General features: G+C 45.2%; 1 protein-coding gene across 1 annotated transcript in view; it reads left to right on the top strand.

Annotated features, from left to right (window-relative positions):
* Positions 1–20454, top strand: part of LOC104461822 (lysine-specific demethylase 5B-like) — a gene marked incomplete at its 5' end in the record, with an annotated part of 47522 nt that extends 27068 nt beyond the window's left edge. Inside the window, 12 exon segments of the mRNA XM_010073546.1 lie at positions 1–32; positions 360–510; positions 4088–4202; positions 6264–6619; positions 7937–8075; positions 10700–10879; positions 11706–11864; positions 13711–14196; positions 16675–16786; positions 18160–18314; positions 18839–19165; positions 19841–20454. The exon segment at positions 1–32 is cut by the window's left edge and continues 29 nt beyond it. Coding sequence (XP_010071848.1) covers positions 1–32; positions 360–510; positions 4088–4202; positions 6264–6619; positions 7937–8075; positions 10700–10879; positions 11706–11864; positions 13711–14196; positions 16675–16786; positions 18160–18314; positions 18839–19165; positions 19841–19978 — 2350 coding nt within the window.
* Positions 20455–24532: the final 4078 nt, after the last annotated feature.

Genomic DNA, 24532 nt, shown 5'->3' on the forward strand with positions numbered 1-24532 from the left:
CGCTCTGGAGGCAAAAATTAACAACAAAAGAAGTAAGTATCTTACCTTTTGTCTACAACACATAATTTTAAATGACTAATTTTTCAGGTTTTAGTTTCTGAACCATAGGAACTTTTATGCTTATGTGACAATCAAAAGAAATCTTATATAATTTCATGTTTTAAAGTACATATTTTACCTGTTATAGTCTCAGAAATTATGCTAAGCTGTCTCTGTGAGAGAAGGTTGTAAATCACTTTGACACAAAATGCAGCTGAAGTAGAAATCGAAATATCTTTAATGTGTTGTGCTATTCAGCCTTACCACTTCAAATCCATCACAAATGGGGACTTCTGTTAACTTACGATCTTTCCCAAAAGGTCTCATCAGTTTTAAGGCTTTGATAGAAGAATCAGAAATGAAAAAGTTTCCAGACAATGATCTACTGCGACACCTCAGGCTGGTGACACAGGATGCAGACAAATGTGCCTCGGTTGCCCAGCAGCTTCTTAATGGCAAAAGACAAACCAGGTAAATGTTACTCCGTGTGTTTGCAACGGAACTGAGTCACGGAAGATAGCTGCCAGTGGTAGATGCTGGTGTTCTGTAAGATTTAAAAGCAATATTTCTGTCTTTTCAAGAGAGCCCTCTTTCACAGGGAGATTCACTTTCACTGCATGTAATAAGTTAAACATCCTGAGCTTTCAGTCTCTCCTTCCTCTTGTGTGCCAGTTGGGCAGTAAATTCTTTCTGTCATTCCCTGAAAAGACAAACTGGTGTGGTATTTCAAACAAAGCAACACCCAGCAAGATGCAGTCCACTTGTCTTTGCGCCATTGGAACTGAAAATCTGTCCCTCGTGCACGTGTCGTTATGTTCATTACACTTTACGCCTTGTGGAAAAATAAGGTGTCTTACCTTCCTGAGCTGCTGCTGATGGGAGTGCTGCATGAGATCTCTGAAAAATACTTGCTCCTTTGGCAGCGCTTATGATAAATCTTTTAGACAGGCTATTTGCTCGAGGAATTTGAAGACGGGGCAGTGTTTGGGTGGTGTGTTCTTTGTGAACTGGATGTCTAGCTGCCTGGTCCTGCTGGCACTTCCCATGTCTGAAATGAGTTGAAGGGAGTCGGAAGATCCAGAAGGACAAGGCCAGATCGCCTTGTTGCATCAGCTGGATTATGACTCTGTCGACAAATTACCATCTTCTGGTGCAGACTTTCCACCCGGACTTAAAATGGCTGAATCTAGTCTGGAGACCTTCCACCTAGGCTGATAGGTTTCTAAGAAAATCTGGGGTTTATATATGTGGAGGACAATATTGCTCAACACTCTTAACAGTGTGAAGTACTTAAGGACAAACTTTCTCTTTTGTCCCATCTGGACAGTTTTCACCTATTTCTGCTGCTTTGTACAACGTGGTATTTGTTGGAGCCCTTGCTCTTTGTGCTGGTGGAACTGCATGTGTGTGGTTTCTGCATGTTGCCTGCCTTGATAGGAACCTTGTAGCTTGTCATTCCCTGTGTTCTTGCAGTATTTTAAAGGCTGACTTAGATGAAATTTGGCAGCAGAATATTCAACTACTATTTCAACATGATTTTTATAGCTGTGCATTCCCTTCTTGGTCATTCTTGCTCAAGTCTTTGTAGCAAGGACTTGATAAAAATTCACCTTTGCTCTCTTGCAAACATAAGAGGATGAAGCCCAGTCACAGCAACACAAAAATATTACAACAGGGAATTAAAAATTCGGCACTCCAACAGACAGGACTTCTGCCAGATGGGTAACTTCCACCCCCTTTTGATTGTTGTCGAAAGACTTGTCCTCTCCTGATCTCTTCATTGCGTGTGGAGCTGTCCCCTCTCGTTCTGGCATTCCCAGTCCGTGTGATCTCCCATTGAGACCTTGGTGTTTGCTCAGGCCTCCTGACGACGGACCCGGAGCGGCAGCCTGGCCCTTGACGGCTGTTCTGGGCCAGAGCAGCTCTTCCAAGAGTCTTCCCTGCTCTTGACAAGTACCTGACTTTGCTTGGCCTGGAAAGATCAGGGAGCAATTTTTCTCTTCATCTCTTTGACTAGATCTGCTCTTTGTCACCATGCCAGTGCATCAGCCTTTCTCCAGCTGTACTTGCCATCTCCTCCAGCCTTACGGACTGTGGTGAATAACCCACCCGCTGCTGCACGACAGAGGATCAAGGCAATGCTTGGATTGAATTTCTCATTTGCTCTAGAAGTGTTTTGAGCCCTTCTCTCACCATTTCTCCTTTGATCTTTTTGTGGCATGTTTCTGTTGAATGTCTTCATAACTGAAGTTTTAAAAACCCATGTTATTTGATGGATTTTTTTTCTTAAAAGATTGAAGGGAGGAGTGCTCATGGCCTATGTAGGAAGATATAAAGAAGAGAATAATCTGAAAATCTTAATACATGTTATATCAAATACAGTTTCATCTACGTGAAGTTCTCACATCTGCAGGGTGTTGGGCAGCCTTCAATCACGCTGACTGCTGTGTGTTGGTTAGGAAGGATTGTGGATTCTGTCTAAAGTTTGGTTCCTGCTTTTGACAAACTTTCCTTTATGGACTGAACATTTTGTTCTGACCCTCAGTTTGGAAGAGGCATGCCATAGACTTGACTCAACTGGAAAGGTCATCCCTGTTATTCACGGTGGTCAGTAGTACTCAGGGATCTTCTCCTGTATAGGACACACAGCAGTTCCTGGAGAGAGAGGGTTGGGATAGATGATAAATGTTCTCTGAGAGTAAATCCTGTGACTCTTGCTCACCGTCTTCTCTGTAGTACCTGAAGAAATGCTGTACCTCCCTGTTCCCTTTGGTTCTTAGGGTGATGGTGGTTAAGCATCCCAATGATGCTGTTTGGAAGATTGGTCTGGGAACAGCTCTGGAAATCCTGCCCCAGGACAGCATCACCCTCTTCCTCTCTGGCACTAGCATGTCAGTGATGCTGGAAGGGAGCAGTGTGACAGCAGGACAAGTGCAAAGGGACGTTCTCACCATCCGTCCTCTTCTTTCACAGGCCTTATGATGCCTTTTCTGCTTCTTGAGTCTCCAAGGGCTTGGCGACTTCGTGCTTGATAATCCTGGATGGATGTGGGCTTTTCTTCTGTGAATGGTTTTTTTTAAGCTTATGTAATTTCTGGTTGTCAAAAACATCTTGTGACAGGCAGTATTGCAGTTTAGATATGTGTGTGTGTATATATATATGCATAAATATTTATTTAAAAAAATTGTGCCTTTTCCTGGAAGATACTGCAAAAATAGTAAAACTTTGTAGACCACAAAGCAGCCTGTGTTGTACCTGAGGCTTTGAATTCATTTTATCGTTCAGCTTACTGTGGGTTTTAGGGACTCCTGATGTGACCTTTAAAAATGCTTATTTTTAACACAGAATGGTAAATTAGAATTTATTTTATAGTGTTCACATTCTAGTCATGCTGGCATATCCTGCTGGGATGTTGTTGTCCTCTTTTGTTTAAATGACACATTGGGGATTAAATTGGAGCCAGCATTGTAAGAGATTTCTTCCCTTTTCTACTCAGGGTTCTCAGCCCTAGTTAATATTGGCTTGAGTTGAGAGAGGTTTTTAATATTAGACAATTTGTTAACACTTACATGCCACTCATTTGATACAAAGCATTTAGATAAAAATGAAAATTATTATTTCAGCATAAAAAGGATTTTTCAGAAATGCCTACGCGACCTGTGAATATAAAACCCATTCAACATTGGGATTTGTTCTTTTTTGGTATGGGCATGGGGAGAGCTTACAATAGCTGTTGCAATACAACTGAATAGTTTATCCACAATTGCTTTGGGTTCTGGAAAAAAGCCCAATTTTATTCCATAATAACCAGTGCTCTTCCAAGGCTGAGTAGTTGTTCCAGACTACTATTTAATATGAAAGAGTATTTTCAACAATAGCTTATTCTGCTATGGCTAACTGAAGCTTTCCCATCTATGCAAGCCCTAGGCTGCTTGGATGCTTTTGAATACTCTATTATTTGTGAGTAAGATTTGACTTGGAAGAAATCATAAGCAGATTTTGGTTTTTTTAGTGACGTCCAACAAAGTTGAACTGTGTGTAATTGCAGGTACCGCTCTGGAGGGGGAAAATGTCAAAACCAGTTGACGGTGAATGAGCTCCGGTTATTTGTGCGGCAGCTGTACGCTCTACCCTGTGTCCTCAGTCAGACACCGTTACTGAAGGTAACTTGGAGAATTCTAGGGGAAGGAACACGAGCATGTGTCAGTGCCATATTTGCGCTGCATTAATCTCCTCTCTTACTGTTTGCTCCAAGAATAAATACCTTTAGGCTGGCAGGCCTGAGTAGTTTGTGCACATGAGTTGCTTAATCACGGAGCTGCCTGACCTGCTGGCGATTGTGGTTGGTAGATTTTATACTACCTAGGGGAATAAAAAATGTTGTACAAAGTAATGTGAAAGAAGCAGTGGGATGATCTGGGTGACTACATGTTAAAAGCTGGGGGTCAGTTAACTAGTCTCCTCTGAAGAGTGAGGCCAGGTTTATCTGAGAATATTCAAAACTCCACAGTGCTCAGGGTGGCAGCTCTCCCATTTGGACCACCTTCTTTCTTTGTGAATCCAGATTCAGCTTTCTCCTGGTCTGTAATTAGGTACCTCCTCACGCTATCAGCCCACGTTCCAGGAGGCAGCCCAGCCAGCCCCAGCCAAAGTTGCCAGCCCAGGCCACTTGAATACTTGTTCCAGCAGAGTACCTGCTGCTGGTGGGAGGTCATGTCATTTTGTCTCCCCCAGCCATCAGCTCCTGCTTGTTATTTGCTCACCAGGTGATCAACCCTCAGACAAGTTGAAAGTAAATCAAGATTCGGCTTCAGAATTTGACAGAATGTTGCATATCACAGTGAGGGGTAGTTTAAAAAAAAAACAAAACCCCAAACAAACAAAAAAAAAAAACAAAACAAAAAAAACCAAACCAAAACAAAAAAAACCCAAAAAACATAAATTCTGGGCAGCTGCAATTTCTGTCTTAAAGGAGAAGGGCTTTGCTTATTTGTGACATTTAGAAGCAGGAGATGCAGTGTCCAGCTCCTGAACTGCCTCCTAAGTGTCCACACAACACCGAGAGATGAGACAGTATGGTGTAACTTTGAACAGAATAGACTCAGCTTTGACTGTTGCTTTTGAAGCTTTGTCAGGTTTGGAATGTGTGAATCAGATTTTATGTAATGCTATTTACAGTTATTTGTTTGTAGCATTGTAACTCTGAAGTTATCTTACTATTTAAAAAGCAGAAGTTCCGAAATGCCAGACATGCAAACAGTTCCTCTCCATCTGGCGTTCTTGAACAGGAAATATCAAACACGTATGGTCAGGGTGTTCTTCTGTATCATTCGCAACAATCCTAAATGATTTGTAGTCATGCAAATGAGGCTGTTAATATAAATGACCAACAGTTAGTGGAGATCAGTTCACGGTTTAATACATCTCTAAAAAGACTTTATTTCTGTTATGGGTGGGACTGCCTACCCTGGCAGACAACCTCATTGGCAAAATACCAAGCTGTCAGCTGCCAAGGGAGAACTTACTGTCGGAATATGTTTCAGCCAGTACTGGAAGCATTGGGCAGGAGGGCTGGATGCAGAATAATTCCAGCCTTTGCAGTGAGATTACTCTGGCTAACTGTCCATTACCCTAGGTGAAGTGCAGACAGCCACAGATATGCCTTGTGGGGGTAACCAGCTGTTGAACATGTGAAGAGAGAGAGAAGGTGTTGCACTACATGCAAGAGTAAGATGCCTGTGGCTTACTGGGATTATGTGGTCTGGCTCAAAAACCTGAACAGTGTGGCAGAAATGAACCCCAGAAGCTCCGTGACCTTTCCAGAATTCTTCAAAGCCTTCTTAACCTTAACCTTGCTGTTCTTCAGCCTTCTTAATCATTCCAGACCAAAGCTGGAAAACAGCACTGATGGAACACTTGGAATTTCCCTTTAGATCCTTTCTGTTCTTCTTGAGACCTCTTTTGGACACCTCTCTCTTAGTTCAAAGGAGTTTGCAGTGGAATTCCCTTGTTCTATGATCCTCGAGGTTGTGGACACATTCTGTATGAGGAGATGCTGATATATACACCATGTGTTGCAGACACACTACTTGAGCATTCCAGATGTCAGGAGGATTTGCAGTGCACATTGCAATGTGGTGTTTGCCAGGAGGCTTGCGCTTAAACGTGCAAGAGATTTGGTAGGGGTTTTTCTTCCGATTTATTGTTGCATTTGTATATTTCAGGATCTTCTTGATCGTGTGGAAGCTTTTCAACAGCAAAGCCAAAAACTCCTTTCTGAAGAAATGCCTAGTGCTGCAGAACTTCAAGAGCTGTTGGATGTCAGCTTCGACTTTGACGTTGATCTACCGCAACTGGCTGAGCTGCGGATACGCCTGGAACACGCACACTGGCTCGAGGATGTGCAGCTGGCTTCCTCAGACCAAAACTCTCTTACTCTAGATGATATGAGACGTCTTATAGACTCAGGTGTTGGACTCGCTCCCTACCCAGCGGTTGAGAAAGCAATGGCAAAGCTGCAGGAGCTCCTTACTGTGTCGGAGCACTGGGATGACAAAGCCAGAAATCTGATAAAGGCCAGGTAGGAGCCAAACCTTAGTGTTGGATTTTGTAGTTCCATGAGCTGTTTAAAATGGAAATAGTTGGCTTTACTTCTGAGAGGGCTCTTTTGTTCATCCAGTTTATGCCACAAAACTTGTGCCATCCAGAAGAGAAAGGGATGGAGAAGGGCGATGAGTGACTGGCTAATTTTACCCGGGGGTGATGGCTTGCAGTGTTTGTGGGGCTTCACTGTCATTGTGCAAATTCTCCTTTTGCCACAAGGAAGGGTTGTAAGACACCTGTTTCTTCCTTTTCACCTTCTTCCCTTCCCCAGTGTCAGACTGGAGGATGCATGTCCCAGTGGAGCTTAGATATATACCACTAACTGGCAAAATTTTATCATATGGACTATTTCTAACATAAAGGAGATTTTTCCAGATTGGTTGGTACAGAAGAGAAGGAAATAAGCCAAATACATCCTTACTGAGAAAAATATTCTTCCTCATTGCTTTGATCTTCTGATTTATAAAGTAAAATGGGGCAGAGCGCAGTTTACTTAAAGTTTAGAAAGGTGGCATGAACTTGCATGCAAGGTTATGTTCCCCAGGATTCCTGACTTTTAAATTTTTTTATTTGTTAATTTTTTCCCCAGCCTCATAATTATGAAAATATTTGAGCATTTCTTACTCCTTAGTAACCTTAGTACTTTAAAAAGATTATAGTATCATAGAATCATTAAAGTTGGAAAAGACCTGAAGGATCATCAAGTCCAGCCGTCAACCCAACACCACCTAACTCACTAAATCATGTCCCCAGGCACCACATTGACATGTTTCTTGACCCCCTCCAGGGTGACTCCACCACTCCGTGGGCAGCCTATGATAACTTCATAGAGCACAGAACTGGAATAAGCTTGGTGTTACTCTCCCAAATAGAGATGCAGTTGAGTTTATACTTTTCTAAAAATGTCAGGATCAAACTGTGCAATACAGAAGAACCATCTCCACTTTCTTAACCTTCTGGTGTGGAGCCTTAGTTGGTACCGGTTCAGGATTCACAGAGAATTCAAGGGTCTATGATTCAAAAGTTAGAGTGTTAAATCTCCCTTAAGCCCAAATGTGTGAATATTGGAAAACAAGACAACAGATTCCTTAATACTTTTAGCATTTCTAGCAGGGGTCTATAGCAAGCAGATTTCTGAAAGCATCCCTGCATTTCTGATGCCCTGGTTGTACCGTGTGCGTCTGGACATGGTGTTGTTATTTGTTTTAACCCATCGGTTTTAATAATCCAGATGAGTAGAAGAACCCCAGCGGTATTGCGGTGTCTTACATTCTGAGGTGTTCTGTTTGCACAGACCACGGCAGTCACTGAGCAGTCTTGTAGAAGCAGTGAAAGAAATTGAGGAGATCCCTGCCTATCTCCCCAACGGTGCTGCGCTGAAGGATGCCGTGCAGAAAGCCAAAGACTGGCTGCAGGAGGTGGAAGCTCTGCAGGTACGTGAACTGTGCTGTTGGATTTTTGGGGAATGGTGGTACCTGCTGTCAGGTTAACAGACGCTGTGCTGTGTGCACTTGGTGCTTCAGCATTAGCCATGGTGTGGTTATGGTCTCATGAGTGCTGTTGGTTTCACCTCTGTTTCTGGACCTGTTTTGTGTTCCTTCACCTCTGCAATTAACTGACTGCAAGAAAACCTTTAAATGAGCTATTAACAAAAATGTAAAGTTAAAAAGATGTACTATGAGCTTTACCTTGAAGTAAATTTTCACTCCGTCACTAATAACAATGATCCTGTCACCTGGTAATAATATTTTCGTGCACCATTCTGCAGATGAAAGAAAAATACTGGCTCTGTAGTATTCTTATGAAGATCACTTTCTTGTTAAATAAGGTTAAACATGTCATGTGCTGCTGGACATCATTTTGTTAAGATGCTCCAACCACTGTCCTAACAAGGAGGAACATGTCTTATTTTCAGAGAGTGCTTTCATAACATCAGCAAGCTAAAGAACAGCTATACTGTAAGAGATGGTCATGGTCTTACTGCACTAATGCATGGTGTAGAGCAGGTCACGAAGTTCTGCTTGCTGACTCTTGAATAAACAAATCCCCTAAAGTATTCAAGTCACCAACAGTAGCTTTTCACAGCCTTAAGTTGCTTGGCTAAACAAATAATATTCCTCTAGCATCTTTGAAAAAAGCCCCAAGACTTTCTGATCCAGGAATATTCCTGATCAGACAAGTGTCCTGTCCTTGTATTTTCTCCAGTTTTGACTGCACCTTTCTGGAGCGTGCGCCGTGCGCTGCATGGGGGGGGTCACGTCTCGCCAGGGCCTGATGATACAAGGACATTAATACTTGCTGGTCGTGGAATTGCCTCTTCTGAGGCCCCTGTAGAATTCCTTTGTTGTTTCCACAGCTGTATCGTTAGTGATATTTCAGACCTCCTGTAGTTGAGAGGTGTTCCCTCGCTTGTTAACCACTAGGCCAGTCTTTAGGCTGTTTCTTGTTCCATTCCTGTATGATTGGCCTTTGATTTCATAGATTAAAATACTTGCAATTTTGTAGCAGTTCTGTTGGAATTTTCAGGTGGGTGTTACTTGGTTTTTTCATCTTCCTTCCCTCTTCATTCTCTTCCATTTTTTGAGGCTTCTTCCAGCTTGGAAGAAGCTGGAAGAAGCTTGATTTCCATTTCCATGTTCACACTCTGAAATAAGTCTTCAACTGAGTGAAAAGCTGATGGCAGAGTCTGAAAGCCAGAGTCTTCTAAACAAAAAGATTTTCACCTTAGCTTCTGGCACTTCCAACTTGAATTTTTTTGTTTTTAACCTTTCAGGCAGTTTTATTTGTGGACCCAATTTCCTTTCCTATGTTTTTAGGTTCTTTGCTTTTACAGTTCAATGGCAGCCTCGCTCTCCCCTCTTCTCAACTCCTGACCCCCTCCTCTGTCAGCCCAACAGCTCGCGCAGCCAGGCACCGTGCTGGTTCCAGCCTCAGTCAGTGGTCGTAGCCAGGACGGACTCTTTGAAGTGGTTCATGGCTCAGCCTTGCCAGGACTCGTGTGAGGGGTCAGCGGGAGTGCACAGATGAGGAAAGGGTGGGACTGGGACAGCCCTGATTTCACATTTTGATAGAAGTTGCCAAATATTTTATTCAGTTTTCATTTGTCCTCATGTTTCTTTCATGAAGTGGACTCTGATCTGACTTACTGGTATTTTCAAACCTATTTTAACCAAATTCTTTTGAGTCAAGAAGATTTTATGTAAAAAATTAGTTGACCTGGGCTTGAAAATTTTGAAGCGACAAAGTTCATGTAATACTAACTTTTGAGGGCTGTCTTAAGAGGACTTAAGTGAATTGTTCTTGGCGTTTGCTCATTTCTTGGTTTGGATTCTGAAATTCTGCCTCCTGAATATGGAAATATGTGTCTGTATGTACCAAGAATTTTTGCTTCAGTTCAGCGAAGATTTTAGTAAATGCCTGCAGTCGTGGCTCGCAGGAAGATGTTGGTATCAGTGCTCTGAGGTGTGCTGCTGGAGATGTTGGGGTTGTTCTGGATGAATAGTTCTCAAGTCCCACATTGCTGCCTGTTTGAGAAATTCCCTCTCAGTGCTGCTTTGCTGCTGGACTCCTTGTAACCAGGTTGCCTTGGGCATAGGCTGCTGAGTGCACGAACAGAACTCGCTGTCAAACGGCACGTTGGGTATTGGAGAGGGTTTCTTGCTCTTGGCGTGGCAGGGACTGGATTAGACTTGCCTTATGGGTCTATTTCAAAATTATTTTTGTTTTCTTCTGTGAATGCAGTTTGTTGGCTTATATTGTTGGGAGTCAGTTTTTCCTTTTTTTTTTTTCTTTTCTTTTTTTTTTTTTTTTCAACTGCCATTTGTTAAGTGTATTCTTCCCACCCCCCAAGTGTTCTGTTAGTTTTGTCTGTGGACGTAATGACCAGAGCGTGAGAAGCACAAATGTTGGAATAGCAGCTGCGGACGTGACAGAAGTGCCTGAGCAGTAAATTCCTTTTTACAAGTTCCCCTTTCAGTTAATCTAAATGACTTGCTGTGATTCATGGAAGTGGTATGTCTTATGTAGATCAAGCATTTTTAATTTATTAATCTGACAGGTTGGAGGACGTGTGCCTGTGCTGGACACACTGGTGGAACTTGTCACAAGAGGTCGATCGATTCCAGTGCATCTGGACTACCTGCCGAGGCTGGAGTCCTTGGTGTCAGAAGTTCAGGCATGGAAGGAGTGTGCAGCTAACACATTTCTGTGCGAGAACTCCCCTTATTCTCTTCTGGAGGTAAGAGATCTCAGCTCTGGAGAAGACCACCATTCGTACCACAGCAAAAGCACATCTGGGTTACAGTATTAACTCCTGAAATAGCAGTAAATATTAAGCATATTTGCAGAATTGTTTTAGGATTATATTACATACTTTAATGTAATTTTTATTAGGTTGATCTATGCTTTCAATGATAATCTTTTAAAAGGCTTAAGATGTAGCTATACTTTCTCTATTCTTTTTAATTGGTGGCTAGTGAGAGTGTGCTGTGCCACAGCCTGACATTTCAATACAAATATGGGAATATCAACATATTTGTGACACTGAATTTACTGCAGTGTGTCAGGCTGCAGCCGCTGGAGTGCGGGTTCATCCCCTCTGCGCAGCGGGAGCCAGACCTCAGAGCCGGGTTGCGGTGGGGCAAGGCCGTGGCCACTGTCGCCGATGTGTCTGTGAGCACCCGCAGCGCTTGAGCAATCCACGCTCTGCCTGACGGTGAGCCCCTCCTGCCCCCAGCCCTCCTCTCTCGGTTAGGACCAACGGGAGCGCGGGGCAGCCCCTGCATCCTCTGGAAATCCCCTGAAATCACAGGGAGGTGTTCAGCTGTCTCTGTCTTCCAGCAATCTAAATTAAACACGGAGATGTTTGCGGTCTGCTCATGTTATAAAATTGAATTTTTAATCTTCCAGCTTTCCCCATTTTCCAGATACCTCATCCTAGTCCCCCAGATCTTTGGTGGAACAAACTGGAGGAAACCCTCTTGTAAGCAGTCGTAGGTGGCTGTGCCAGGGCGGGATGGACGTGTTAAAAACGGTGCAGATGATCCTGCGTTTCTGTCCGGCAGGTGTTGTGTCCCCGGTGCGATATTGGGATGCTGAATCTGAAGAGAAAGCAGAAGAAGTTGAAGGAGGCGGTGCCAGGTGGAAAGAAGAAGAGCACTAAGCTGGAGACTCTGAGTGACTTAGAAAGAGCTCTCTCTGAGAGCAAAGACACTGCATCTGCGGTATGTGGTTTAAGGCTGTTTTCGATCTGGAGTTTTTTCTAAGGTCTTGGAATCTTGTTTATGTTTGCCTGTTGTGCAGGAGTGTTATCTTCCACGGCTTTCTGCTTGCTCAGCTGCTCTGCAGAAGGACTTCTATGACTGTGCTTTTCTGTGCATGCTTCAGACTTCCCAAAATTGCTTTTAGTGGGGGAAAAAAAAGCATTTTCCTTGTGCATGAAGTAGCATTACAGTTTGACAGGCAGTGCCTGTAGCCTAGCAAAGCACAGGAAAATCAAAAAATTGACCTATTTTCCCCCACCATACCAACACCTTCTTAAAGATAGGATGGGGTTTTCCCGAGTCTGATCCTTTCAAAGAACACAATAACCCAACACCATTTATAATTAAAACAAACCCCATAAATAATTAAAGAAAGCCTCATGCATTATGAAGTCAATAAAACACTGCTTCTGGATGGAGCAGAGTTAGTTGCTGGTGGTAACGTGCTTCATCCCAGAAGACCTATTTCAGAGCCTCCACCACTGTCAGATTAAACAATGTCCTGTTATGAGGGACAGTATACTGGTTTGGCTGGGTTTGAATATAATTGTTGCTTTAGGTATGGGACATCTAAGTTTTAACCTTAACCTTATGGCAGCTACTTGACACTTGTACGCTCAGTGCTTCGGTTTTGGCCTCCCTTGCCTGGAGCTGACTGACAGCCTGCGTCCCCACACGCGCTGTGAGGAGGAGAGCCGGGGTCCTTCGGATCGCACACCCTTCTCCTCTCTGACTAGATGATCTCTCGTTAACAGTGGGGGTGTTGAAAGAGAAGGACACTCACATGGATGGCACCCAGGAAAATGCATTCATTTAACGTGGCAGGTTTTGCTTCTGACACGTGAGGGGAAGGAGAATTTTCTTACAGTGAAGGTTTAGATATTTTACAACCCAGCGCTGTAGCTGCTCAGCACCTGAGTGTACACAATGTCATGTGCTGTGGTCAAATCCCATATCTGCCCATGCCGGACAGAGTTGTCTAATTTTTGCATAGGGATTTTTCTCTAATCATCACATTTTCACATTTCAAAGCCATGATATGTGAAATGACCGTTTTGTATATGTTTATAAACCCTGCTGTACGCATTTTTATATCCATAGTAAAATATGTAGAATTTATTAGCTGCAGCTGCTACTAGCAGCCTTTAGGAAACTGAAACATATTGCTGTCTTTAATAGCAGCTAATGCTAAAGATTCCTGAAAAAAAAGGATCATGAGCAGTTTGTCAACGGCAAACAACATGTTCAGGAGCACACCTGAATTTCACTTGGTGTTTAGAAACCCCGGAGCGAGCACCTAGGTCAGGGTATGTCCCCGCACCCGGGACAGTGTGTGCCAGCTGGGGATCGGAGACACGTTTGTATTTCTGAAAACTGCCCAGGTATGTTTTATGGCTGTGCAGAGTCAGACTACATATTTGAGAGACATGTTCAGAAGTACGTGCAAGCCAATCTGCACTTGTTCCAGAATTTAAGCTGCTCTAATGAAGGTGGTGGGTCTGTAGTACAAGCTGTGAAGGGTTTGGAACGGAGAGGAAGGGAGTTGGGAAGTTATTTTTTGCAAAGGAATAAGCTCTGTATCTGTGGGCCTGATGAGAAAACAGAAGGAAACTGAAGTCACATCACTGCACATCCTCACAACTGCTTTGCCTCACTCATTCGAAGCCTTGAAAAGTGTACAGGGGTGAGGAGGTGCTTAGAGATCTGAAATCTGGCATGTCTGAAGAGGGACTGTGCAGCGGTCAGCCCGCTTCTAATGAGTGGTGTTCCCTTCTAAACCACATCCCTTTCTTTGAACTCCCTTTAGATGGCTACTCTGGGGGAAGCCCGATTGAAGGAGATGGAAGCGTTGCGTTCTCTGCGAGCAGCGAATGAAATGAAGGTGCTGTCCAGTGACGAGGACGCAGAACTAAAAGTCTGTCTGTGCCAGAAGGAGCCGGCCTCTCCCATGATACAGTGCGAACTCTGCAGAGGGTTCTTCCACGCCAGCTGCGTTTCAGTGCCCAGCGTTTTGCAGGGACCTCGCGTGTGGCTCTGTCCACACTGTCGCCGATCGGAAAAGCCGCCGTTAGAAAAGATCTTACCGCTGCTAGCCTCCTTGCAGCGCATCCGCGTGAGGCTTCCTGAGGGAGACGCCTTACGGTACATGATCGAGAGAACTGTGAACTGGCAGCACAGAGCACAACAAATGTTATATTCAGGGAATCTAAAACTCATACAGGACAAAGTTGTCTCAGGATTATTGTACACCAGATGGCAAGCCACAGCGGGCCGGTTGCCAGAGACAAAGAAGGTGAGGCTGAGCTGCGGCGGGTTCCTGGCAGCAGGCGGTGGTCAGCAAGCACAGTCTGATACAGCACTCTGGGTTTGGGGTTTGCTGGATCTGCACGGATACTGGTGAGGCAGTTTGTGTGTTGCCTTACAGATGGAAGGAGCTGGGGTTCTGCCTTCATGGCTGGCCAGGATGTGTGTGTCCTCCGGCCACAGCTTCATGTTCTGCTGCTGCTGGCATCCTGGAACAGGGCCCGTTTTCCCTTCTCCTCCTCCCAGCTCATGTGCTCTAATGTGACACTATTAGCGACAGAGTAGCTGAAGCTATTGTTTCTAGAGTGCTTAGTATTCAATTAGTCTTTATATTCTGTTCTTACAAGTATTTGAATATAATTTTAAGTGTTGAGAATTAGTACCAGAGGCACAAACTGTCCAGTGTTGCCAGCTGAGCTCTCGGATGAGGTTGTTTTCAAGAGGGTGTCTTCATCCGTTACTGGTCCTTCTCCTTATCACTCACACTGGAACTCCCAATCTGAATATTCTGCCAATATTACAGAGTTAAGCTACAGCAACTGTTTCAGGTGTGGTCATGAGGGAGTTCCAGACTTCATAGAATCATAGGATGTTCTGAGTTGAAAACGACTTTAAAGATCATCTAGTTTCAACCCTCTGCTGTGGGCAGGGCTGCCAACCACTCGAGCAGCTGCCCAGGGCCCCATCCAGCCTGGCCTTGAACCCCTCCAGGGATGGGGCATCCACAGCTTCTCTGGGCAACCTGGGCCACTGCCACACCACCCTCTGTGTGAAAAATTTCCACCTCATATCCAACAGAAATCTCCTCTCTCTTAGTTTAAAACCATTCCCCCTCGTCCTGTCACTATCAACCCCTCCGGTAAAGGTGTGTCAGCAAAAAGCTCAGGGAAAGGGGGAAGTGTGCTAAGCATTTCTAGTTTTCCTGAGATAATAAATGCATAAAAAAACTGAAAAGGTCTGTGCAGCATAAAGAACATAAAACACTCCGAAATGAAATGCACTCTCTTGCTTTTACTTTTTGATTGAAACACCTTAGTTTTGCTAGTCCAGCAGTTAGTCTGTGTTTGTGTTTTCACACTCAGTTACGTTAAAACATAAAATGTGATGTGCATGCTTGAAGCGGTGTTGTAGCTGCTTCTCGCGTAACTTGGCTATACCAAGTTGCTTGTGTTGGACAAAGTTTTCAAATAAGCAAGCCTAGTTTTAGAAATTAAAAATATATTTAGGTATCTAACAGAATTTTTCTGATAATTTAAGTTTGAAAGTGTCTTTTTACTAGACCAACTAGTATAGCTGAAAAAACCTGAGCAAGATTTTGGGCATATAAATGGATGTTTGGGCCAGAAACGGAAACAGCAAGCTTAGTTTTATGAGCTCAGTGTGGTACCCTGCGGTTCCTCTGAGCCAAAAGCAGTACGACCGTTTTTGTGTGCTCTGGAGCTCAAGCCAGTAAACCTCCTCCGTCAAGGTGACTCTAGCAGAGCTGGTTCAGGTCCTTGTGGATCAGGCATCCCTGGGAAGCTCAAGGGAAGAGCATCTGAGCAGGCGCATCAGCTCCGGTCCCTCTCCGAGCCTTCCTGGAGACTGGGACTGGGGCGGGTCAGATTTGGCCTCTGGAGCCATCTTGGCACAGGCACTGGGCTGAAACTTTGGTCTCAATGGATTTGAGGGGGTTTTGTGGTGAATCCAGTGTCTCAGCATTGCTGTCCTGTCCTGTAACAATTCTACTTTCCCCGTCATCCAGGACAATCCAACAACCCAGAGGAGCTCGTAGCAGTAACCCCTGCAGTTGGGCTTCTCTGGTGCTGGCCAAAGTGAAGAATGAGGAGTTTGAAAAATTCCCTTGAAAAACAGCAGAGAGAATTGATGAGAGAAATTCTGAAAGGGTCCAGACACTTGAGTTCGTGAGGTAGATGATATTTTGGAAGGCATCTGCTGAGGTGACTTCCTGACCCTTGCTGTAGGTGCCTTTGCACAAGTAAGCGCCCGTTCTGCCACTGGCGTGTCTTGTGCGCGCTGCGGTAAAGAGAAGTGCTTCACAACAGTTCAGTGTCTCATTGACACAGTGAGGAATCACTTCTTCACTGGGAAGGAAAGGAGGAGCCTGTAATATTTACCGAGTCAGTTCTGGAGCTGAAGCCCTCGCTTATCCCCTGGGTGCCCCTGCATGTGCTGTCTCTGTTCCGCGGGCTGGTCCTCCTCTGGCAGAGCCCATCCTGCCGCGTGCTCCAGAGCTGGCTTCTGATCTCGGTGGCAATGGTAACTCACAACCAAGGGTTCTGGCAGTCAAGTTGCTTTTGCCTGTTTCCAGGTGTAGGATGAAGGATTTGGGTGTATTAGATTGAACAGTTTCCAGGAATACAAGATTTAAGAAATTGTAAGAGAAACAAGTTTTGATTCTATTGCAGTTAGTTGACACTTCAAAACTATATGTTTAGTGAAAACATCGATGTGTTTTGTTTTCTAGGTTTCCCATACAATTGGAGCTATGTCCTTTTCCATGCCTCATGACTGGGATAACAGAACCATATATTTACATTCTCCATTTTCTACAGGACAGCACTGCCTCCCACTTCATGGTTTGTAATCTTCATTTTAATTTTGTTTGTTTGTTTTTTTGGTTTTGTTTTGGTTTTTTTCCCTGTTTGGTGGAGAAGAGAGGGTGTCCTGGTCAGCAGGAGATGGCTAAGGTGGAGAGGCACACGGCTGCACAGTGTCCCATGGCTTCTCCGTCCCCTCAGCAGCTTTGGAACTTAACATCCAGCTTTGGCAGAGGGGTAAATTTCTCAACGCTACAAATTTCCCACGTGTAGTGAAAAGATGTGGTGCAGCAGGAGAAGAGCATCAGCTGAGAGCCGGCCCCTTCCCGCTTGTGCAGCACACGGGGCTGTGGCCAGCCAGAGGGGCTGTGGGAGGGGGGAACGGAGCAGGGGGACCACTGAAATTGGGGGAGGTGGATGGGAACATCGGGAAGTAGTGCTGGCACCACGGGGTGCTCGATCTGCAGGACATGAGTCCAGGTAAGTTCTGCTGCAGCCCAACTGTCGCAGAGTCACAGAGACTCGAGAGTTCTCTGGGCTGGTTCTGTGCTCCAGCTCGCTCAGTGCAGGTTCTGCATGCGTCCTAGCTTAGACTGTGTTCTTTGGACTAACACAGACATGCTGTAAACTGCATCATTTTTCCAACTGTAAAAGTAGTTAGTTATAATTTCTTTTCTCCTGATGCATGATGCTCCAGGGACACAGGTCTAGTCTTCATGTTTTTGAGTCAGTGCAGCTTGGTCTGTACTGGTACAGCACAAGGCACTTCAGTTTAATTCAGTTAAAATCAAACAAGGCAATCCTTCGTACCACCGGGTTTTTCAGGCTCTATTTGAGTTGCACTGCGTGCTGTATTAAGAAGCTGTTATTTACACAATGCTTTTGGCCTCCCCTAGCGATGACTGTTTCAGAAGCCCACAGCAAGTTTTGAAGCTCGGTAGCAGCGGTGGCTGGTGGTGGTACAGCAGGGCTCCGTTGCAAGGCTTGTCCTCTCTGTTTTTCTTCCTCTCCTCTCTTGGCTTCACTTATGGATTTCACTCAGTTTGTCCATCTTACCCACTTGTTACGTAGTGAGAGGATCATCACATTGCTTGTAGCTTCAGAAGCAGGAGAAATTGCCAAGAACGATGGCAGTTGCTGGTCCTCAAAGCAACAAGAAATGCAAGCCTGGAAGGGTGCTGAGCCACAGCGCAGTAACTTCTATGCAAGCCTTTATCTTTCTTTTTAACCTGCTGTTCAAAATGAGCAGTGAAAAGGGAGAAGAGTTAATCCATACAGTTCCAAATTTTAAAAAGTCTTTCACTTTTTTTTTTTAATGTTCTGACAGAGAAGAATTTTCTTTACCTGTGCAGTTCTAGCCAGTGCGGACACTGAAGAATTCCTTTTCTCTTCTCTCCCTGTCTCTCCAATAGCCATCAGCACGGAGCTGGATGAGCTGATGATGGAAGCCCAGCTGCTGCAGGTTTCTCTGCCTGAAATACAGGAGCTGTACCAGATCCTATTCACCAAACAAAGCCCCGGCTTGCACACAGAGCAGCGGTCATCCGCTGGACCGACAGATGAGAAGGCAAGTGTCTGACCAGAGCAGGGAGCTTGGGGTCACTGTGAGGCAGAGGCTCTGCCTGAACCCAGGAGCTTTACAAAGAGGTTGGTGTGTATGTCTGTGCTTCCATAAAAATACATTTTCCATGTTCAAAGGGAGTCAAGAAGTTGATAACGAATTTGTTAGACTGTTGAAAGAATTTGTGGCCTAGTGCATTTTTGCAATTTGAATTTGGTTTTTATGGTCACTCTCAGGATTTTAAATACAATTATCCTAATTTGATGCATGTTCTATGTTTAAGAGGCTTTCTGAGAGAGTTGCCTCAGAAGCAATGGACTCAGAGGCAGGAATGAAGAATCTTTTTTTCTATCAGTCCTGTCACTGTAAGGTGACCCCATCCTTTGTACCCGCTTCTGCTGAGAAGGCAGGACTCTGTCAAACATTCTGCACTTTTACTTCAGCCTGCTCCTGAAAGCAGGGTATGCAGTAACAGGATAATGAGTGTTAGTTGCATAGTTATAATTTTTTCCAAAATATCTTTCCAATAGAATGAATGTTGCCGAGGAAAAAAGGATGGCATTAGTTACACGGAGAGAAAACTAAAGCGGCGTTTTGAGAGAGAGAGCTTCTGTGATGAGAAGAGAGCAAGAGTAAAAAAAATGAGAACACCCAAAAAGAAGAAACTGAAACTGAATCACTCAAAGGATTTCTGCACTAACAAACTAGAGAGAGAGCGGGAGCGTCTCCTTGAGATGCAGCGTTCCAGCGAAAGCCACTTGCTTCCCTCAGACACGTCATTCTCTGAGCAGGAGGACTCTGAGGACGAAGATGCCATCTGCCCAGCTGTGAGCTGTTTGCAGCCGGAGGGAGATGAGGTCTGTGGGGGCAGACCTGCGGTGGTGCTCTGAGTGCTGGGATCTGGGACCTGCCCTGAAACTGTTGATTGCAGAAATGCTGTTTACAGGGAGCATGAGGCACTTTGTGACTCAGAGGCGGTGTCTGCCGCTGCGGGGACACGTTTAGTAGCTGTCCTTCCAACCTTCTCCAAGCGCAGCCATGCAGCGGGGATGGGGGAGGGTGGGTGGACGTCACGACATCTGCGTGGAATTGTGAGGTGGAGGTGGGGGGGTGCGGACACCGTATCAGTCTCTGCTCTGAAAATCCGGGTGTGGACAGCCTCTGGGGGTGCAGCTGTTCTGTGGAGGGAGGCAGTGCCTTGCAGCTCTGCACAGCCCCAGCTGCCCTGGAAAATGGGGAAGAGGGACATCCCTCACTTCCTGGGGGGTTGTGGGGAAGTTGCCATCCATCATCCTGCTGCAGGTGGGACAGCAACGGGAAGGATAAGGGCAGTGAGCCCTTCTCCCAGCTTCAGAGGGGCTGGGCTGCAGGAGTCCAGAGAACAGGGAGCGTGAGTGGAGTATCCAGCTATGGCCAGCTGGGGAATGGGACACTTTGGGTTCGTTTAGATAAAGTGCCCAGAAATGACCAGTGAATGCTCCGTGTGCTGGCTTGGTGCTTCTCTGAACACTGGTGTGTCTGTTCTTCACCAGGTGGACTGGGTCCAGTGCGACGGCAGCTGCAACCAGTGGTTCCACCAGGTGTGTGTGGGCATCTCTCCAGAAATGGCGGAGAAGGAGGACTACATATGCGCCAGCTGCACTGGGAAGGACTCTCAATATCAGAAGTAAAACTCCCCGTAAACCGTTCAGGACACGAGTAAAGAAAGTTATCAGAGATTTCCAATAAAGCCACAGGGGCTGGTTTAAGAACCAGATTGCAAATGGTGCTACTTCTATCCTTATGGGATCATTTTCCAGAACTCAAAACAATTTTTGACACTTTTGTATTTTCCCTTGATCTGTTTGTGGTTGTTGAGGTTTGAGACACTGACTGTTGAGCAGGGGTTTCCACCAATTGGGAAGGCATTGGACACATGCACCTTTTATTGTACAGCATTAAATTACCTCTCTGGGATTTACTGGTGTATTTAATTCAGCTTGGTTTAGGTGCAAAAAAAAAACCTGCACCATGGATTTTCCAATAAATCCTCTTTTGAGGAGATCCCTGTTTACTCTGTTAACTCTTTGGAGACTTTAGTTTTTTTCCACTTTGTTTTTCGTAGACTAGGTTTATTTATCTGAGCAATAACTTCGATGTCTGGTTTCAGTGACTGGAATGACAATTCTGAACAGTGTGTTGCTTCTAGCATTGGTTGATGTACAGAAAGCAAATGTTAGATCCTACTGTCACTGAGGGCCCAGTGGTGTAGAAGATGGGAGGAAAAAAAAGGCTCTGTAAAGTAATTGCCAGAGCTGTATTTTGGCTTTCTCCTTTTTTGGATAGCTTGTATCAAATGTTGCAGTTTATATTGTGGAATAAACCCCTGGTTATGTTATAAAATTAAATGTTGGTGTTTTTAGAGAGCTTGGAATGCAGTTTCATTTCCCCCTCCATTGACAATTGATTGCATCCATGCGTTCTCCTAGTCAAGAGAAATCCATCTTTAAAAAAAGAAATGCAAAAGCCATGATATCTTCTTACCTTAATTGAATATTCAGGTTTGGAAGGAGGAGGCAGATCAAAATCTTATTCAAAAAAACCCAAACCAAACCTTTTCGAGTCTTTTGCAAAGCTTCTGCAAAACTGAAATTATGTAGCCTGGCCTTGAGCCCCTCCAGGGATGGGGCATCCACAGCTTCTCTGGGCAACCTGGGCCACTGCCTCACCCCCTGCACAGGAAAACATTTCTTCCTCAGATCTCGTCTCAATCTCTCCTCTTTCAGCTTCAAACCGCTCCCCCAGGTGTCCCTGCACCCCCTGATCAGGAGTGTTTCCCCATCCCTCCTGTAGCCCCCTTTCAGCACTGGAAGCTGCTGTTGGGTGTCCCTGGAGCCTTCTCCTCTCCGGGCTGACCACACTCTGACTGTACCCTGATACCCTCACCAACCCTCCCACTGGTCCCAATAGCTGCAGTGGGGGGCTTCTGGGGCCAGCCCCCACCTTCTGGCCCTAGACACGCCATGCACACATCATGCATGTTCTGTGCACACACTATGCATGCACCACGCTCATGGTGTGTCCAGGCTATGCACAGACCACATACACGTCAGGCACAGGCCAGGCTCACACAATGCAGACACCATGCAGTCTTCGTGGACGTGTCATGCACATGCTGTGCACATGCCTTGTCCGGGGCATTGCCCTTGCAGAGGGGCAGTGAAAATGTATTGGCCATGTGCAGGAGAGCGTAGAGAAACCCACTGCCCCAGGCAGCTGCTGCCATGTGGACACAAGCTCTGCTGCCCAGGAGGGTCCCGTAGTGCAGGGGTTTGCAGATGGCAACGTAGCGGTCATAGGCCATGATGGTGAGGAGAAAGTACTCTGCTGTGATCAAGAAGAGCTGTGCAGCATATCCTGCATAGGAGATGTCCCTGGTGTCGCAGAGCGAATTGGCCATGGATTTGCGGACAGTGGTGGAGATGGTGCCCAGGTCAAGAACAGAGAGGTTGAGGAGGAAGAGTACATGGGGGTGTGGAGGCGGTGGTCACAGGCTACGGCGGGGAGGATGGGGGCGTTGCCCAGAAGGGCAGCCAGGTAGATGCCCAGGAGGAGCCAGAATTGCAAGAGCTGCAGCTCCTGTGTGTCTGCAAATGCCAGGAGGAGGAACTGGGGGATGGAGCTGCTTTTGGACATTTGGTCCCTCTGTGTGTACTGTTCAAGAGAGAGAAGACAGAGAGACCAGAGGGATCCACTGTAGACCACTAAATATCTCCCCGTTTCTAAACGTCTCAGCACCCCACTTCTTGCCAAGGATATTCATGGCTCAATTCACCAACCCAACAGCATTTCCTCAGTCACAGAGTCTCTGCGTTTCTCCGCGTGTCTTTCAGATAACACAAAGGTGCTAGGGGACAGGTTTTCATCCTGGAGGGAAGCTTACAGCTTGGAAAGACACCCCAAGCAGATAGACAATTGTCCTCATGTTGCAATCCCAGTATGAGAAAATGGACTCATTCCCCAGCCCCACAGGTCAGAGGAAAGCTGGGACACTTGCCCCCCTGGACACATGGGCATGAATGGACCAACAAGATCAGGGTGTAACTCTGCAGCTGAAACTCCCATCCCCAGAGAGCCTGAGAACAACAAGAAGAGAACTTTAAAGCAGGTAAGTTCGGAAAGAAGGGAATATACAGTGAGGGTGTGTCTGAGGGAGGCCAGGGCAGAGGCAGCTGGGCTCTTGATACGGTTTTATCTGCCTCCCTTCTCAGTAGTATTGGTGGCAAACTGCTTAGAGCACTAGAGTCATAACGGGATGAAATGGAGCCCCACAAACCCGATCAGAGTACCAGGTTTCCTCCATCACCAAATCTGCTTGATCTGGGCTTTGCTTTCAGTCTGGTTTTAATTCTTTTTCTCCCCAGGGTTGATGGTGCCTGAATAGATCAAGAGGGTGAGACCACCACACCAAACATGGACATGGAGGAAATCCCACCATTGCTCCAACTGATCCAACTGATCTTTCGAGGTCCCTTTCCATCTCTAACATTCTGTGATCCATGTGAAGAAACTATGCTCATTTCAATACATAAACTTAATTTCATTTGTCTATTTTAAGAGAGTTTGATCTAGTAAATACTGTTTTTTTTTAATATTTAAGCCATATCAAAGTATCACTTTTGCATGGGTTTTTTTGTGAATTTTTGTTGATTTTAATGTATGTGACACAAATATCTGTTCTGGGACCGAGGTGCTGAACTAGACAAGATAAACATCATGTCTCTCCTTTCCTTGAAAAGTTGGTATTTGTGGCATTTTTGGTACTGAACTTCAGACTTCCTCTTTTTTTTTGCTAACCTGCTAGTGCTGTGCAGAACAACACTAAACATTAAGATTCATGCAGGCCTATGGAAAAGCCATTTGGTGGTAGACAGTGTGGTTAATCCAAAACTTGGGTCTCATGTGAGCAGAACTACCTGCGTGTAGGAGGGGTTTAGAGAAGTTGGCTGATGTGTTAGTCTTCTATTGCACAGTTTTGTTATTCTTTTTTAAATTAACAATATAGTGCTTCAGAGGTAGAGCAATCAAGGGACTGGAACTGTAGTGTGAAGCATATTACGATTTACAAGGCACTGTACAGGAAGAAAGAATGATTCATGCTTTAAAAGACTAACTACTGCTGCCTACTGCATCCACAGAACTACATCTACAATTTTTCTGTGAAAAATTCTCCATTCTCCATATCAGTGACAATTATTTGCATTACAACAGCACTTACAGGCTCCCGTCAAGACTGGAGACCCATTGGGCTGAATACTTTGCGGGTACACAACACTGCTACTGAGTGAAAGAGAATAAATAGGCTGGACAGACAGAATGGGAAAAGAGGTGGAAGACAAATAAGAGTTCAGTTCCTCAAACACAAGTCACTGGAAGAGCCAAAGCTAGAATCCATCTCTCCTGACTGCCATGCACTGGTTTAGCATTAGATTATGTCGCCTCTACTTGACATAATTTATTATGTTAGGTCACCTGTACCGGTGCCCCGGCTCTCTCGGGCTCTCTTGGCCACCGTAAGTTTGGAGCAGGCGCGAGCTCTGCTCTTCCCTTGGCTCCATCTGCCCAGGGGTTCTTGCTTGTGCAAAACAGCCTGTGCTGGGACAGGCTCCAGGCTTGCTGCCCCATCGGAAGCTGCCGCTCTCCAGCTCTCCTTGTGGGCAACACAAGCAAGCACTGGGCAGGCACCAGAGTGCTTTTCACGCACCACTGGACCAGAAGCACAGCAGCAGAGCAGGATTTGGGAGGCAAAAACTGTGCTTGTCATTGACACGTGTCATACTTTGGAGAATACCCCAATGGTACCACACATCACTTCTTCTTATATCTATCTTCTGTCTATCTTCTTCTTATCTTCTGTGTGTGTTTGGTCCTGACCCTCACTCTTCACGTTCTCGCTCTTCAGGAAACAGCTAAAACCCCTGGCACTTAAGACTTCAAGACTGAACAGACAGAAGAAGAAAACCAAAATGAAACCAAAACCAAACCAAAAGAAACCAAAAATAAACCAAAACCATACGAAAAGAAACCAAAACCAAACCAAAATAAAACCAAAATTAAACCAAAACCAAACCGAAAGAAACCCAAAACCAAATCAAAAGAAACCAAGAGGAAACAAAATCCTGTTTCCACTTGTATCCGCTGTGTTGTCTGTCCTTGAAGGTGTTTTTGGAGCTTGTCCTGGGTTC

Source organism: Pterocles gutturalis, unplaced genomic scaffold (assembly GCF_000699245.1).
Source record: "Pterocles gutturalis isolate BGI_N339 unplaced genomic scaffold, ASM69924v1 scaffold22307, whole genome shotgun sequence".
In the NCBI taxonomy this organism is placed as follows: domain Eukaryota; kingdom Metazoa; phylum Chordata; class Aves; order Pterocliformes; family Pteroclidae; genus Pterocles; species Pterocles gutturalis.